This window comes from Crocuta crocuta, unplaced genomic scaffold (assembly GCF_008692635.1).
Source record: "Crocuta crocuta isolate KB4526 unplaced genomic scaffold, BGI_CrCroc_1.0 scaffold433, whole genome shotgun sequence".
Taxonomy (NCBI): Eukaryota; Metazoa; Chordata; class Mammalia; order Carnivora; family Hyaenidae; genus Crocuta; species Crocuta crocuta.
This window is the reverse complement of record NW_027530001.1, coordinates 1,270,128-1,288,021: the sequence shown is the minus strand read 5'-3', so window position 1 is coordinate 1,288,021 and position 17,894 is coordinate 1,270,128. Positions and strand designations below refer to the sequence as shown.

Sequence of the window (17,894 nt, the reverse complement as noted above, 5' to 3'; positions counted from 1 at the left end):
GGCATTCAAGTGTGAATAATCTCTAGATTTAATCTTTCCAGGTGAAAGTACTTTTAAAAAGTACTTCTGTAGACAATGGCTTTGTTTTAGTGGAATGTGGAGGGAAAATATTTCTTGAGTGGAGAAATCTTTCTCTACCTTTCACCTGCTCCCAGCTGGATCTTTCTCTTTTACACCCTCTTAAGGTGGAAGAGAATCTTTGCCTCCTGGTTCTAGAGTGATGGGAAGCACGTGTAGTGATTATCTTGACGAATGGCAGCCCCATATTAGGCAATTTGGAAAGTTCAACATCCTATGTAGGCTCTCTGGGACTATTTAATATAAGGCCAGCTTATCATATCTATATGTGATAGAACCACGGACTGTCTGAGTTGGAAAGAAATTCACTTTGAAAAGGACCAAATTTCTCTGAACTCCAATTCATACATCATTTATGAGTACACAAGAGATCAACAGAGAATATTTCAAATATAGAATACCCTTGATGTCTTATCCCAACCCTCTTTTCAATGTGTAAGTCCTANATAAAAAAAAAAAAAAAAAAAAAATAGTTCTAGGTATAGAAATAAAACAAAACACTAGGGAAATGACAAAATGAAAAGAAAGGCATGTTTACAATATACCTAAAGAGTTGATCATTTCAAAAGAAGATTTGAGTTGCAGGCTATGCAAAATCACTCTATTCCCTCTTGTGCTGTTCAAATGTATCCCCTATATTTCTCAAGGGCCTGGACTTGCTACCTTTGAACAACTCCACTGGGAAACTTTCACCCAGTGGTCTGCAGCATCTGTATCCTGACATGGTACTTCATAATGATTTCCTCCAGCTATGCAGTTATACTTTTGAAATCAATGTCTCTCCCTCTCCAATCACTGGATGGTTAGCCAAGGAATGCAGAATCACTTTGATAATAGCATAAGGAAGATAACCCCAGGGCAAGACATTTTTTAATGCATTACTAAATGGAGTAGATTTAGATACTATACTATTTAGATGAATGTTTTTCTCATTTAGAATAGTGATTCTCCAACTTAGTACAAATCAACTTTAGGAAATCAATACTTTGAAATTCTTCCTTTGTTATCCTAAAGTAGTTCTAGAAATAAACTAGAGATAATGTTACCTTCCTACATGCTTATTTTTTCATAGTGATTAAAATTATATTTTGGTTTTTTAAGTTTTTAGTTAAATTCCAGTTAACAGGGGTGCCTGAGTGGCTCAGTTCATTTAGTGTCTAACTTCAGCTCAGGTCTGGATCTCAAGGTTCATGGGTTGAAGCCCTGAGTCAAACTCTGTGCTGACAACCCAGAGCCTGGAGCCTGCTTCAGATTCTGTGTCTCCTTCTCTACCCCTCCCCCATTTGCACTCTGTCTGTCTCTCTCAAAAATAAACATTTAAAAAATATTATTAAATTCCAGTTAACATACAATGTAATATTAGTTTCAGGTATACAATTTAGTGATTCAACACTTCCATACAACATCTGGTGCTTATCATACCAAGTGCACTCCTTAATCCCCATCGCCTATTTAACTATTAATCCCCACCCACCTCCCCTCTGGTAACCATCAGTTTGTTCTCCATACGTAAGAGTCTGTTTCTTGGTTTTATTCCCTCTCTCCTTTCCCCCCAATTTGTTCCTTTGTTTTGTTTCTTAAATTCCACATATGAGTGAAATCATATGGTATTTGTCTTTCTCTGACTGACTTGTTTTGCTTACTATTAATACTCTCTAGCTCCATCCATGTTGTTACAAATTGCAAGACTGCGACTGCATTCTTTTTTATGGCTAATATTCTTCTCTCTCTCTCTCTCTCTCTCTTCTTCATCCATTAGCTAATGGGCATTTGGGCTGTTTCCATAATTTGGCTATTATAGATAATGCTGCTATAAATATTGGGGTGCATGCATCCCTTTGAATTATTGTTTTTGTATTCTTTGGGTAAACACCTAGTAATGCAATTGCTGGGTCATAGGGTAGTTCTATTTTTAACTTTTTTGAGGAACCCCTACTGTTTTCCAGAGCCACACGATTAAAAAAAAAAAAAACAATATGCTCTGAGTATGGAAGGTAAATGAAAGAAAAGTCACTTCTTGTAAAAATAATATTTCAGTGTGTAGAAGCTGGAGCATAAGAATAGGAGACATAATGAAGTCGTCAGATGTCTGCTGTCACTTGTAGACAAACTGTGAACTCAAACTCACACAGGTCTGCTGTTCCGTACTCAGGGACCATGAGTTCTGTTGCTGTTGATGATACGGTTTTCCAAAATAATGACCAACTCTTCGTAAATTCCAAACAAAACAAATTACAACTGCCCCTCAATTTACCCAGCCCTAGAAAATTCAATGTATATAAAATCATGAAAAAAAAATGCTTTGTACTAATATGTGAAATGGGGATATGGACACCTGGGTGGCTCATTCGGTTAAGCAGCCCAATCCTGCTTTCGTCTCAGGTCATGATCTCACAGTTCATGAAATCAAGCCCCACATCAGACTCTGTGATGATAGCACAGAGCCTGCTTGGGATTCTCTGTCTCTGTCTCTTTCTGCCTGTCTCCACAGCTTATGTTCTCTCTCTCTCTTTCTCCCTCTCTCTCTCTCTCTCAAAATAGATAAATAAACTTTAGAAAAAGTATTAAAATGGAGATAGATTTGGGCTCAGAAATTGTAAAGAGGTTTTTATCATTTATAAAACTGTTTTCATAAACAGGTCCTTTGGGACCCTCAGAAGTTCTATAAGACACAGGAAAATGCTTCCTTCTGTGGGACAGTCCCACACTGCAGACTGTCTAATGAATCCTCCCCATTTAATGCCTCAAGTGCCCACAATCATTATGAAAACCATGGACACCCCCACAGATCTCCAAAATTCCCCCTAGGTGGCAGTACTACTTTTGTTGAGAGCTACTGGCTTCCAGTATTTTCTCCAAAGCTGCCCCCACTGACAAATGTTGGAAAGCCGATTCTAGCTGTGAAACCAAAGAATGGTAACACTAGAAGGGGCCCTGAAGTCTATCTCTCTGCTCCCTCACTTTACCCATGTTAGGTAAGTAACTTGCCCTTCGACACTCAGTTATTATATAATCTAAGATAAAAACCATGGTTTCCCTTTCTTTGGTTTTTATTTCTTATTCAAATTAGAAAGATACTTTTAAATATGTCTCTTCATGGGGCTTCTGGGTCGCTCAGTTGGTTAGGCATCTGACTTTACCTCAGGTCATGATCTCGTACATTGTGAGTTCAAGCCTCACATCAGGCTCTGTGCTGACACCTCAGAGCCTGGAGCCTGCTTCAGATTCTCTCTCTCTCTCTCTCTCTCTCTCTCTCTCTCAAAAATACATAAACATTGGGGCACCTGGGTGGCTCAGTCAGTTAAGCGTCCAACTTCGGCTCAGGTCATGATCTCATGGTTCGTGGGTTCGAGCGCTGCGTCGGGCTCTGTGCTGACAGCTAGCTCAGAGCCTGGAGCCTGTTTTGAATTCTGTGTCTCCCTCTCTCTCTCTGACCCTCCCCTGCTCACGCTGTCTCTCTCTCTCAGAAATAAATAAAACATTTAAATAAATAAACATTTAAAAATATATATGTCTCTCCTACACACCATATATTTGAAAAAAGTGGAATGAGAGACAACATTTTCCAGGTCTTTTTCAGGATATTTGGGGCTGAGGTCACTTACTCCTCACCACTGAGATTCAGTGCCAGGCTGGATACTCCCTAATGCCCACTAAAAGCCTGGATTCTTGCATACAAATAAATCAGAAAGATGCAAAAATAAAATCCTTTACAATGCATCCAAAAGAATAGTCTCCAGGAGCAGAAATTGTCTTACCTAGTTAGTGTCTAACTTATTTTCCTACTCTCCTTCCCCAACTCCAGCTATCAGAATCCAAGCTGGACTTTGGGAAATAAATGACTGATTTCCTATGCTCCTACCCTGGGCGCAGCTCAGGGCCTCTTCCTCTGCCTCATGACAGCAAGGCACTGGCTCCTTCAAAGACCTAAGTGAGACTTGGCTATTTGCTAATTACCCTTGGCAAGAGGGTTCTAATGGTGAACTGGGTATTTTTACATATAATTTGGCAGATCAAACATTAAGTGGAGAACCACTGATTGCCCAAACTTCAAAATATTGGCTCTCCAAATTAAATTTATAATCAAATTAATGCCATTTTCAAAAGCATTGGTTGAGAAATTTCTATTTATAAGCCGTGTGCATTATCAGGGGTAAAGAGGGTGAAGAGATGAGCTCACAGGATGTAAGAATTATTGGATAAAGCTATGGATCCTATACCAAAGAGCGGATTTAGGATTGCCTCCTAATCCCTTCCTCACACTTCACTAAAAGGGCAACCTAATGTGTATCTGCAAACCCGACTCCCTTCAGGACAGGAGAGCATAGAAGCCCTGCAAGCATCCGAGGAAACACTATCAGGCCCTCATACTGGTGCTTATACACTCTACACTCTCCTACACTCTAACAATTTAAACATCGGGTGTTGGAAGTGACAATTTAGAAAAGGAGGTGCCCTGCCTGTTCAAGGTAATCCTGTGATAGCAACAAAAAGAAGCAACTTACTGTCTGACCTCCAGAAAGGAGGTGAAAAACTGTTTTACAAAGGTGCGTGGGCAGAGGGCCAACATAGATACTCAAAACAAAAACAAAAACAAAAAGCAGTGGCTTAGGTCATTTGGTGCAGGGATGGATGTCTTTGCTAGCCTTGAGGTCTCCATATGTAGAACAACATAGTCATTGATGTAAAAGAAAAGTGAACCATGCTCAATATGTTTTGCAGCAAACTCCATAAAATTCAGTGTAACAGGTAGAATCTTCGAGTGTCAGAGTAGAGAGGCCCTTACAAGAGCATCCCTGTCTAATTCCTTTATTTTACAAAGAAGGAAACTGAATATAAAGGGATGAACAGGTTCAAGGCAGAGTTGAGACAAGAGCACAGGCCCCTGGTCCGGTGCTCCTTTCACATGGACGCCCTGAGAGCCAGCACCACTGAGAGGTAGAAAAAGAGAAAGTGCATCACCTTTAACTATTCATTGTGCCATGGCTTCTGACATCTCTGTTTGTGCCTCCTTGCACTGATTTCACTCCTTTCAAAGGAGAAGAAACCTGCTCTCTTTATTCACAAAAGAGTGAACTATTCTTCCCTGATTTATGATGAGAGAACCTCAGGGTTGGCTCTTAACAAAATTGGACTGGAGGTAACGTTTACTTTGAGATCCCTCCTACGACCCATTCCTGGTGTGTTTTCTCCAAGCTGTCCTAGGTTTGTCCTCCAACTTGGCATCCCGCCCACTGGCCGCAATCCAGAGACCCTAGCACGATGTAGGGAACTCTCCCAGCTCCCAGAAGTTTGGAGTATTCCCAGTCTCTTTCTAATTTAATTTATAATTCCATCAAAGAAAGGCAATAGGGGCATCTGGGTGGCTCAGTCAGTTAAGCATCCACTCTTGATTTTAGCTCAGGTCATGATCTCATGGTTGTGAGATCAAGCCTCACCTCAGGCTGCACACTGGGTGTGGAGCTTGCTTAAGATTCTTTCTCTCTCTCTGTCTCTACCCTCCCCCATTGGCATTCACACTCTCTCTCTCAAAAAAAACAACAACAACAACAAAAAACTACTCACTCACTTATATTTGCATTTTCTATTAACCCTACTTCCCATATGTAGTACAGAATCTTCACAGATTGCTTGAACTATCATGCTCAGATGAAGAGGACCTCTGTAATATGCAAAACTGAAAGAGAAGAATATTATACATAATGTAAACCTAGTGTCATCAAGTGTGGAGGGTCATAATGAACTAGACCCGTGTTCATTCTGACACATAAGGACACCTAAAGAACATGACAGAGACATATACAACAAGTAGGACTTTTTCCAAATAAAGAGCAGTTTCCAATAGTTCATTAAATTACTTCTGATTCTCTTCCCAAGCATTCAGGTTAACAGCTTTTCAGAACTGACGTTGAAAGATGTTAGAATTGGCCTTGAATTTATTCATATACATAAAATTTTATGTATTTGTTCTAAGATCCCAGAGAATCCCAGTAGTTTGTGCCCAAGATGGTTAACCACCATGAGGTTGTTAGCTCATCTCCTAAAGTCCACCACCCATGTGTGCTTCTGCCATGCAGGCGTCTGCTATGCAGAGTTTGGAGTCCGTGTTCCCAAGACAACGGGGTCAGCCTACACCTACAGTTACGTCACTGTTGGGGAATTCGTGGCATTTTTCATTGGCTGGAACCTGATCCTGGAGTACCTGATTGGCACTGCAGCTGGCGCCAGTGCTCTAAGCAGCATGTTTGACTCGCTGGCAAACCACACCATCAGCCGCTGGATGGTAGACAGCGTGGGAACCCTCAACGGCCTAGGTGAGGCTGCCATATCCTCTTACCCCAACATGTGGAATTACCCCAACAAATAAATGGGTTCCTCCTTCAGGATTCATTTTGGCAAAATGCATCAAGATCCTTAAATATGTCTCTCTCCTTTTTTTTTTTTTCAGAGTAATTCTTCTTCTGTGAATCTATCCTAGGGAAGTCATTCTAATTTCCAAAAAAAAAAGCTTTATATGAAAAGATATTCATCACAGCCTTATTTATATTAAAGATTAGAAATCGCCTAATTATTCTATAGTGGAACAAATGATTAAGTAAATTGTGGACGCATATTACGTAGCAGTTAAAAGGATGATTATGAGGACTGTTGTAATAATATGGAATAGGTTAATGATGCAATGTCATGCAACAAAGGATACAAATGGTATATGCATCATGTTAATAACTATATAAAAATAAAACCAATGCAGGAAAAATAACTGTAAGGAACTTCTCTAGTGGTTTCAGCAATGTTTTTTAATTTTCATAAATAAGCACGTATTAATTTTTAAATGAGAAAATATACTTGTAAAGAGGAAAAATGGATTCCAGTCTAGCAGAAGTCAAGGAAGGTTACTAGAACTGGGTGAGCAATGAGCAATCAGAAGCTCACGTAAAACATGCCATGCACTCTATCCGTCACTTGTCCCGCTTTCCATCCTAATGTCTGACTTTAACCTCTCATATTCATGGGAAGCCAAACAATAGTTGGGGAAGCTTTGGGGTCTTGCCCCAGAACTTCCAAGTATAGATTCTGTGGCTGTGTGCTAGTCATGTGACTTTGGTGTCCCTATCTTAGAGGAATTGACAAAAATGTTGAGCATGCAGATACCATAAGAAGATAAAAAGGTATGAAGACCACATCTCCACAATATACTGATTTCATGGAATGTTTAGGCTTGTCCAAACTCTTCACTTTACAGATGAGGTCCAGAGAACTGAGGTATTTGCCCAAGGCCACACAGCGGGTCATGGGCAAAAGTACAGCTGAAATTCAGGAGCCTGACAGCTGAGGCAGTGCCTTTTCCATTCTATAGAGGGCAGGAGTCCACTGGCCAACAGACAAGTGGGATGTGTTCACTGCTTATCTGCTCTGCAAACACATACACATAAATGCAAAGAACACCCTCTTCCAATAGTGTTCAAAGGTACACATTTTCAGACTTTCTAAAAATGAAAAGATTACTAGGATGGAAAATTTATGGACTATAAAGTGAACAACAGTGAAGATAAAGCATTTTTTAAATGACATGTTAAGCCCATGATATACACACCAGTATGTCAGGACAATTCTGACTTCGAGTGTTCCGTGCCATGGTTCCCTAGGCTGTGTTGTCTCTGTCATATCATGTATCCCAATTTTTGGTCCAGGATATTAGGTCATCTTCCCTGTATTTCCATACAAATTTGCAAATAGACACTTGCGGACCACAGTGTAGGCACAGGCACTCACACATACACACACTTGCACACAAGCCTCTCCTCTCTCCATGACAACCTGATCACCCTTGTCAGAGCTGAGTGCGAATGTTCTGAAGGAGCGCTGCTGGGAGCTTGCATGGCCCTTTCTCCCCTCTGAATGATATTAACTCAGGTCTTTCCCCTCTAGGGAAAGGTGAGAAATCATACCCTGACCTTCTGGCTCTGGTGATTGCTGTCATTGTCACCGTCATTGTTGCACTGGGGGTGAAGAATTCCGTGGGCTTCAACAACGTCCTCAACGTGCTGAATCTGGCCGTGTGGGCGTTCATCATGATTGCAGGCCTCTTCTTCATCAATGGGAAATACTGGGCTGAGGGCCAGTTTTTGCCCCACGGCTGGTCGGGGGTGAGTTCATTTCTAAAGCCTCCCATGACTATTGCACACTCTACCTTTCATCTTATGGCTAGTCTGAGATATATTTTTAAGAAAATGTTGCTCTGTCCAGTAATCTTCATGGCCTCCTTTTCATTACTTTTTATCTGAATTTAATTGGAATGCTCTGAAAAAGTGATCCTATGTAATTTTTAAATTATGTTTCATAAACATTTATTGAGATCCTATTTTATACAAATAACAATAAAAGATTTGATGTTTTGGCCACGAGAAATATGCCTAATCCTATGCTAAGTGCACTGCCTGTAATATCTAAGGGTCCTAATAACCTTGCAAAGAAGATATTTACATTCTGGTCTTATAGATGAAAAACTCAAGCTTAGAGAGGTCAGTGTGTGATCATCATTAAACACACAATGTAACTGGCAGAGTCAAGACCCAAAGGCAGGATGGTCTGACTCCAAAGCCTGTACAGCATGGTCCTATAGAATCTCTCTAGAGTATTTTCAGAGAGACAGACAGCTCTAGTAGACAAGGGAGTAAAGGAGCCAGGAGAATGGGTGGGTAGGTAAGGGATGAGTGTTGCCTGGGTACAGAACTAGAGAAAGAACAATTTTTAAATTTAATCCCAACATTTGGCCCGATATGGAGAGCCCCACTGAAGTCCAAGTGCAGCTGGGCCAGCCCAGTGAGGGCCGCTTATAAATCCCATTCCAGTGGCATGGCTCATGGCAGAGAAGTCCACCTGAAGTAGACCAGAGAGTAGGCTGGACCAAAAGGACATTTTCAGATCTCATCCCCATGATCTGGGTGGTGAGGTTTATGCTCAAGAAAAATGGGAAGGTCAGAGTGGCAAATTCTTTTTGCTGACAAGTAGTTCTAAATTGTGCCTGGATCCTTTTTCTAATATGACTAAAAATGCCTACTTATGAATTCATTGGTAACATTTGCCCACCTATCTCTCTTTTTTAAAAAAATTATAGAACATAAATCAGAGAATTTTGAGCTGGGAGAGATCTTTGAAATCACCTGGTCTTATCCCTTCACCTAGCGGGTGAAGAAACGGAGGCCATGAGAGGCACAGCAGCCTAGCACTGGCAGACAGCGCGTCCAGGACTCTGCCAGATTTGCTTTTGTAGCTTTTGCTTAGACTGGTTTTCCTCCAAGATGTCCAGGGACCAGAAATTTCTCTTGGAGAACGCTCAAAATAACTCCAATTTATTCTGAACCGTGCCACACTGTTCAATGCTGAGAAATAAGCAAAGGAGGAATTTAAGCCAAGATTTCTAGTCTTCTGCTTATCTGTAAGTACCGCAAAGTTCATCCCTCCTCCCTGAAGTGAATAAAACCCGAAACTGGTCAAAACCAGAAGAGACAAAGAAACACTGTTGACCCCATTCTGGATCCCTGAGTCTATATTTTCTTACAATACAAATCATTCCTTTCCTATCAAATAAGAAAAACAATATATTACAAGAGTGGCAAAGAAAAACATGTTTTTCCGGAACTCAACTGCATTTCCATCATAACACACAAAGACGTTCCCATCACATTTTTCACAACCTAAGAAATTTGGGGGTCATGGGTTTACTGTTAAGACTTTGACCAACAGCTAACTTCTGTGCTCTCAGGTTTTCTCATCCACCAAATGGGAAAACTAATTGCATCAAATGTTTGCCAAAAAGAATAACATGTTGCATATTTTTTTAGTATACATTGTGTGGTTAGCAATAGTGTTAATTAAAGGAAGAAGGAGCTAGAGTTTATCGACTACCTATTAGGTGCCCAGCATTGGGCTCTATGGATATTATTTCACTCTTATAACAAAACTTTAAAGCAGGTGCTGTTGTCCCCAGCTGAACAGGTAGAGAATCCAAGGAGAGGGTAGGGAGCTTACCTGAGGTCACTTAGCTTAGTCGGGGCCAGGACTGAAATTCCTAGTTGGGTCTATGTGACTACAACATGCTTTCTACTGCATGGACTACCTTGTGCATGATCACTCCCTTCCTTCTGAGCCTTCTCTTTAAAAATGTACTAAGGTATTTTATCCAACGTGTCACATTTTCATTTCCTTTAACATTTTACAAAGTGATAAAGCCTTAGAGCTAGGAGATGCATTAAGACATGGTCTAGCTGCTTTTCTTACCTTCGGTTGGGAGTATAAATCAACCAAGGCCAAAGTGCATTGTTTACTAAAACAACATAGCAAAGCAATTTGAAAACCTTTCTTAGTTACTCAGCTCATGTCAACTTTTCAAAATCCTCCTAAGAGTTCATCCAAATGGCATGCATTGTAGTCTAGGCCCCATGTAAAGACTAGAAGCAATTAATCTCTTCTGTGCCCATGCCAAAAGAGATGAACGAATCTTTTACCCTTTCCCCTGTGCTTTGTGCTGGGGTATTTAGTCTCTTTGGGGTCTCCTCTTCCCACTCAAGGCTTCCATATCCCTCCTCAGGATAGTCAGGAATCTACCTCATCAAAGAAGGAACTAAATCAAGCCGCCTTAGCGGCCCCCATTTATACATAACCCAGGTTCTTAGTAGCTTTTGTGTCAAGAAAAGAAGATCTGAAGTCAGGCATAAAAAAAGAAAGGAATCATACCATTCCTAACACTAACCATTTTCTTTGTGATGCACTCTTTCATGTACACTTTTAATTTAATCTTCACAGCAGCCTTACAAAATAAGGACAATGATCTCTACTCTTAGATCAAAATACCTTAAATTGAGAAAAGTTAAGGCTACAGATATAGATCATAATGCAGCTAAAATTCAATCCCAGTCCTGCTTGAGTCAAAGCCCTATTTATTCCACTACTCCCTAACCTGGGTTTGGACATATGGGACCAATTGTCTCTCTTTGCACCTTTGACCTCGCTAACCTCACTGCAATCCAACCCTATGATTTTGAGTAGGCTTGTCATTGGCCACCAAAAAGTTCTGGCTGGGATTTTGTATTTTTCACTGCAAATCCACTATCCCTGCAGGAAATTAAAATATGTGTTCTAGTGGCTGTGACTAAAAGCATCAGCTGAGCACAAAAGAAAGCCCAGTTCGAGGATGTTGCTGACTCATCCTCTTTTCTATCTGCCTGGCCTTGGACTTCTGCATAGTACATTTCCTCCCTAGCAAACCAGCTTGGACCTGTTCTTTCTCAACTTTGTGTTCTGGTCACTTTTCCAGTCCATCAAGGCCACTTTGTTTTCTGTGGGAGTTTTTTTGAGTTTTTTTTCCTTTTTTTTTTTTTTTAAGTAAGCTCTTCACCCAATGTAGGGCTTGAACTCATGACCTCAAGATCAAGAGTTGTGTGCTCTACCTACTGAGCCAGCAAGGTGCCCCTAAGCAAAGCCACTTTGAATATGGATACTAAATTTTAAGATCTGAAACCCTCTCGTGGACCTATCATCCACCAAGTTAATAAACACAATCCCTACTCTGTTATCAATGACTGTCAACAAAAGTGAGTTGACTACTTAGCAGCTGAATGGACTTCTCCTTAGGGGAAACCTGAGACCTATCCCTGACAAAGGGCTGAGTCCAGAGTTCCGATCCACTTTACTCTTCAATCACTTCTGGTAGGATGAGCTGGAGAAGATCCTTGTGTTGTGTAGGAGATGGTTTATAAGGATACCCAGTACATGACTTGACACACAAGTACTTTGAAAGGGTTAATAATGAACAATCTGTCCTCTGGCCATGGACCCCTCACAAGCCTACTCTTTCCCTGCTCCAAACACATCCTTCCAAAGAAAATAGCTTCAGGAATGGTTTACTCACTTACAGCTTCTGGGTCAAATGCTGCTTTGGTCTTGAAGAGCTGAAGAACAACAAACATTTTTCTCTAGATCAAGTAACTGCTGGCCCTCAGCTGAACCCTTGCTTCCATCTGCAGTTCCTCAGCCCCTGAATATTGTTGGATGTGTATTGCCTGTATGTTATTTGTTCTTGATGTTATCTTATGGTTTTTTCTTGAACCAAATATGACACTCTACCACACAAATAGCTCAAAGGAAAATGGTCCTTAGCAAGTATTTGTGGGGAATGCAGATGGCCTCCAAACAAAGGAAAAGTTGGTTTTCATGTTCTCCACATTTTAATTCATTTGCTGGAACCTATTAACACATTTTTCCACCATCACTATGGACAGGCTGCTAATAGATCCAGAGCTTGAGGGTGGTAGAAAATGCTGTTAAAATTGGAGTTTTGTCTTGTTACCATGGGAGTGAATTATATAAAGGTGCTCAATTATCTCCTAGACATCTGGCAGACTGGCCAAGGTGGAATATGGAGAGCTGCCTCATTCCTATGCCTCTTGAATATCAGCAGGACACAAGGGGCCAGCTTTTAGGGACCCCACACACTAAATAGCGTGCCACTAATGACGTTGCTTTTGACAACCAAATAAGCAGAGGCCTCCAGCAACTGAGGCATGTGCTGCTTCCCCAGAGAAGCTCTGTAGAGGGATAGGCTGCTCTGGATCACCCGGCCAAGCAGGTACACCAGCTTTCCTCTGGAGAACTTTCTGCTTATGTTGTCAAATTAAAAAGTCAATGCTATTTTTATTTATGCAAAATATGTTTTTAAAGTTAGGAGAAAATGTCAACAAACCAGAAACATGCACATACACACATTTCACCCACCAATTTCATTCACAGATGCTCACTTCTAAGTACACACACATTCTTTCATGCATGGAAGGGAATCCTAATCACAAATACCAAGGCCCGGATCTGAGGTCTAGAGAGAATGAGTAGTTTTAGTGGTTATTTGGGTAAAGACACACCCGTACATAGTTACATTTCGTGACTCTTTTGTATTCATCAATCAGGGATCATTTGCTTGCAAGGAAGAAAACTTCATTCAAACTTACGTAAATAAAAAGGTGACCTTATGTGCTAATTTTATTACCTTCTCTTTGATAATCTGTGTATTTAATCATCTATACCTTGTTAGGCCAGGATCTGTTTGATCTTGACAGGTAAGCTCGGTTTTTTCCCTTTGCCCTCCCTCCCCAGGTCCATTATCCATCCTTCATACTTTGTTCTGTGCTCCAGAAGGCCCCTTGCTGGTTGCTCCCTATTGGACTTAGCCAATGGGCCTTCACTGAAATAATTTCATTTCAACCATCTGAGTTAAATCCTGTTTCCTGCCTAATGCAGTAGAACCTCCAAATGTCCTACCTTTGATCTATCCAGTCTTCCTTCAACTATAATGACTTTCTGGTTTTACATAGCAAATTCAGGCTAACAGATATTTTCTTTGCAAACTAATTCTCTCTGTTCCCAACTTGACCATAGTCGATATTCTGGTATCTCATCATTTTCAGTAGTTGCCATTTATTCTTTCAATTATTTGTAGAACAGTAGAATTTGTGTTTCATAAATAATATAGGCCCTTATTAATCTCGTTCAGTTTATTACCATAGTCAGGATTGTATTTTAGGTCTTGCAGTATCCTCTGGACTCCAAGCCACCGGAGGTTAAGCTCAGAGTACTTTTGCTATTGACTGTATCCACATCCCCAAGCACAGTGCCTGGCACATGGCAACAGTTAATAAAAGCCTAGGTCTTAAAAAAGAAAAGACAAGGAAGAGGAAGAATTTGTTTATACTTTTGGGTTTCATCTGTTCTAGAAATTTTACAATAGTAAAAAAGTACTGCTGGTAAGAGCTAATATTTATTAAGTACCTACTGTAGTCTATGACTTCAGTTCATTGTATTATCTCATTTAATCCTTATAACAAGTAGCAAGCCACTGGGGTGTCTGGGTGGCTCAGTTGATTAAGCATCTCTTTTTGGCTCAGGTAATGATCTCATGGTTTGTGGGTTTGAGTCCCACATCAGGCTCTGTGCTGACAGCTCAGAACCTAGAGCCTGCATTGGATTCTGTGTCTCCCTCTCTCTCTGCCCTTTCCCTGCTCATGCTCTCTCTCTCTCTTTATAAAATAAATAAATGTTAAAAAAAAAAAAAGAATTTAAAATAGATGAGCAGCTCTTAGATTATTTTGTGCTATGGACTCTTTGGCTGTCTGGTGAAGCCTACGGCCCCCTTCTGAGAATTGTATTTATAAATGAATAACCTAATTACATAGGAACTCAAAAGAAAGCAAATATATTAAAATATAGTTATAAAAATATTTTTAATTATGATATAATAATGATGTGCTTCTTTGTTAGTGCTTTAAATATTAATATCTATGTCTAATAACTATCATAATTTGGAAATAGCAACAAGCACAAACAATATTTCAAGATCTCTGCAACCATCTAATATTATAGAAAAAATATTTGATTGCTATTGGTGACAAAGTCATAGGTACTATTAGTTTGTCACTTACATTCATAATTAAAAGAAATGCTTATGTTCAGTCAGAAATTAGTAACAATAAAGATGTAATCTTTTCCTGGCAAAGTGCATGTACCACCCCCACCCCCCACCGAGTTGAATGGACTCCAGGATAAAAATGCCCAGTTAGGAAATTGTAACTTCAGAATCCTAGTGGGAAAGACCACAGAAATGACCAAGTTACGTTACAGGTAAGCTTCTGAGGTCTGAGAAGATCTTCAGTTTGTTATGTACCTGGTAAATACCAGTACTTAGTATTTTATCTTTTACTTATTGAGAAGCCAGTGGGGAAGGTAAGAGTGAATATTTGGGCACAGGTATCTGCTTGGCACATGTTTCAATTTCATCATTTATAAAATGTATGTGGAGAAAAGGGGGGGTGGGTGGGAAATGGTCCATTCCATGATGAATCTCACCCCTGGACCCCTGGCTAGATCTTGCATGTTGCCAAGGCCCCTCACCCATACACACAAGTCTAGAAAAAGCTCTCTCACCCTCCCCTAAAAGGACATTTCCCAAGCATTCAGAGAGGCACATTTTAAACTTTCAGCTGATAATGAGAATGCTAATGTGGGGAAATTTCATTTAAGGTTTAGTTAATTCTTTGGAAGAAAGTAAAACACTCCTCAAGGGAAGATTTGCACTGACATCTTGACTTACCAAGTCTCAACCACCCTTGCAGCCATGCAGTCTCCAGTCTGACAGACATCCAGCAGATGTCACTGGATACCACCTCCCCAGCCCTACACTGCCTCTCCCTGCACATCTTCTCCAGCCTTATAACCCAACTAAGTCACTACAGAAAAGTCAAACTGTCTCTACCTGTCTCCCCATGGAAGACAATCGGGTATCTGAAGATCTGAAAATCTTTTCTACCATTTCAGGTCTAGAAGTTACCACAGAGATGATGAGAGGCACCAATGGTAATTTATGCAGGACAATTCTTTGTGTGGAAGCATTTGAGCCCTATACACTAAATGCTGAAAGCACACCTCATGTCTCTGTGACAGTCACAAGTAGCTCCTCACATTTCCAAACACCCCCTAAGGGAAGTCATACAGCCCCTGGTTGTGGTTGAGAACGAGTAAAAGAAAATAAAGCACAGAGTGGTTAGTTAATGAGTTCCCCCAAGACTTAGGGATAGCCAATTTATTGATTTATTTATAACCCTACTTATTTCCCAAAATGATTTGAATATGTTGAACAACCCAGTCTTTATTTGGCCATAATTCTTCTTCTCTCCATTTTACACATGAGGGAATTGCCCAGGATCACACAGCTAGAAAGTACAGGAGATCAGAACTCAAGTGTTGAGCACGAGTTCCACCATGTTGTTCCCTGCGCTGCTCAGTAACGTGGCTGAGCGCTGAGCAGTTTTTGGTACCACATGTTAGGTCCTGCTGCTGCCCTGAAACTCTGAGTCTGAAAAATGCCATTGTCCTCCCAGGTGCTGCAAGGAGCAGCCACGTGCTTCTATGCTTTCATTGGCTTTGACATCATTGCCACCACCGGAGAGGAAGCTAAAAATCCCAACACGTCCATCCCTTATGCCATCACTGCCTCTCTGGTCATCTGCCTGACAGCATATGTATCTGTAAGTACTACATCCTTTTGGGACCATCTTGATGGCCTTTTCATATTTGACCTTAAGAAGTAGCTCTGGGACTGTGTCACCTTCTGTCAGGAAGTGGTCCCTTGCTTGTGTTTTCTTGGTTTCTGTATGCACGTGTCCATGCAGCCTATATCCCCACCCACCAATGACAAGAAGAAAATCAGACTCCAAACTGGAGATGGGGGCCCTCTTGGCCTCTGAGTTTCCATCCCTGCACCTCCCCACACATAGGCTCTGGGTATCCGCTACTGCCCAGGGGATGGTGTACAGGGAGTGGGCTGCTGTCCAAGGAGCTCAGATCATAGGCTGGCAGTAACGGGTGGGTGTTCAAGCAGAAGCATTGTGGACCTCTGTGCACCCTCCTCAATGCTCTTCTGTCTTCTGGGAGCTTCCCGGCAGCGAGAGGCGAGGCTCCCCCAGAGTGGGGAGAGAGTGCATCATCCTCCAGAGACATTCTTCCCCTCAAATCTCAGGGGAAATGCAATTTCTTTCTGCCGTTGCTCCCTCTTTTCATACAAGTCCAAGCTCATTTTTCAAGTTTTTCTGCCAAGGGGAATCCTTAGAAGGAAGTCTTCAGCTTCCTGTCCTCACAGGATCAGATGCTCCTCAGACTTGTGATGTGTCATTTCTCTGTTCCCATCCCAGAATTTCTATCACAGAAATAGTTCACTCACAGCCAACATCTTCCTCAGCTCCTGGCAATGGAGAGAACCAGCCAAGAAGCCAATAGGTGTGTGATCACAAAAATGCCCCAGGCCCTGAGGGTCCCACTCACTTCACTTTCCACAAACAGGAAAGAGCCAGCAGCTGGAGGTGCCACCTCTGCTGTATAACATAGGAAAGGCACCTCCTGCCCCCCAAACAAACAAAATAAAAACAGCTTTAGCAACTACCTAAGGAAGCCAGACCAATGGTTGGCTTGGTCATTAGGGCAAGCTGCAAAATAAGATTGTTCTGAACACCAGAGGAAACCCCAAGAGCGACCTTGGATGTGGTTTATAGGAAGTCAGTTGCCCCTTGAAATTGTTTTATGGGTGGACCAATTATCACCTCCTACACACACACACAGGCAAGTGGCTTCATTCTCTGATGATCCCTGCAGACAGTGTTCAGGGCGTGAGGTGGGGTGGGGCAGAGCATCTTAGGGCAGAGATACTCTGCTTTGCATTTCCCCTCTTATTCATCCCTTATATACCTCCCCCTCCTCCAGGGGTCAACCTCTGCAGCACACATAATAAAGTTGATCAGCACAATTCCTTTCTTAGCATAGCGCTTTATAGCCTATAGAGGACTTCTATCCATCTGCCTACTTGTTGCCCACCTGGATCTAACATGAACAGCAGACTCAACGCAAATTGCTGCAGGAATCAATCCCACTGTCCTCCAGCCCATCCCCAAAGGGGATGTTGCAAGTGGTGAAGTTGCTGAGAAACAGTCTCTTCTAGGACACGTGGCCCTTACCCAGGCTTCAGGGGCTGTTTGATCTTGCTCTGGTCAGCAGGCTGCCGTTCCACCATCAGGAGAAGAGCCAGATTGCTGGGCTGTGGTGGTCCATCTTGCTGTCCTCCCTAGCAGCCCGTGGCTTCATTGGAGGGTGTTGGCTCCTAAGGAATATGCAAAGAAGTGGTCTGGAAATGCCCACCCTCCCCTGTTCAGGCTCTGAACTCCCTTCTTGATGCTAGCATTGGCCTCTGCAGGCCAGGGGGAGCCTGAACCTGTGACTGG

The 17,894-nt window shown here is 41.6% G+C and overlaps 1 protein-coding gene across 1 annotated transcript in view; it reads left to right on the top strand.

Annotated features, from left to right (window-relative positions):
* Window positions 1-17,894, top strand: part of SLC7A14 (solute carrier family 7 member 14) — a 50,281-nt gene that overhangs the window by 16,412 nt on the left and 15,975 nt on the right. Inside the window, exons 2-4 of the mRNA XM_077763627.1 lie at window positions 6,156-6,392; window positions 8,008-8,225; window positions 16,005-16,151. Coding sequence (XP_077619753.1) covers window positions 6,156-6,392; window positions 8,008-8,225; window positions 16,005-16,151 — 602 coding nt within the window. The remainder of the gene's footprint in view (window positions 1-6,155; window positions 6,393-8,007; window positions 8,226-16,004; window positions 16,152-17,894) is intronic.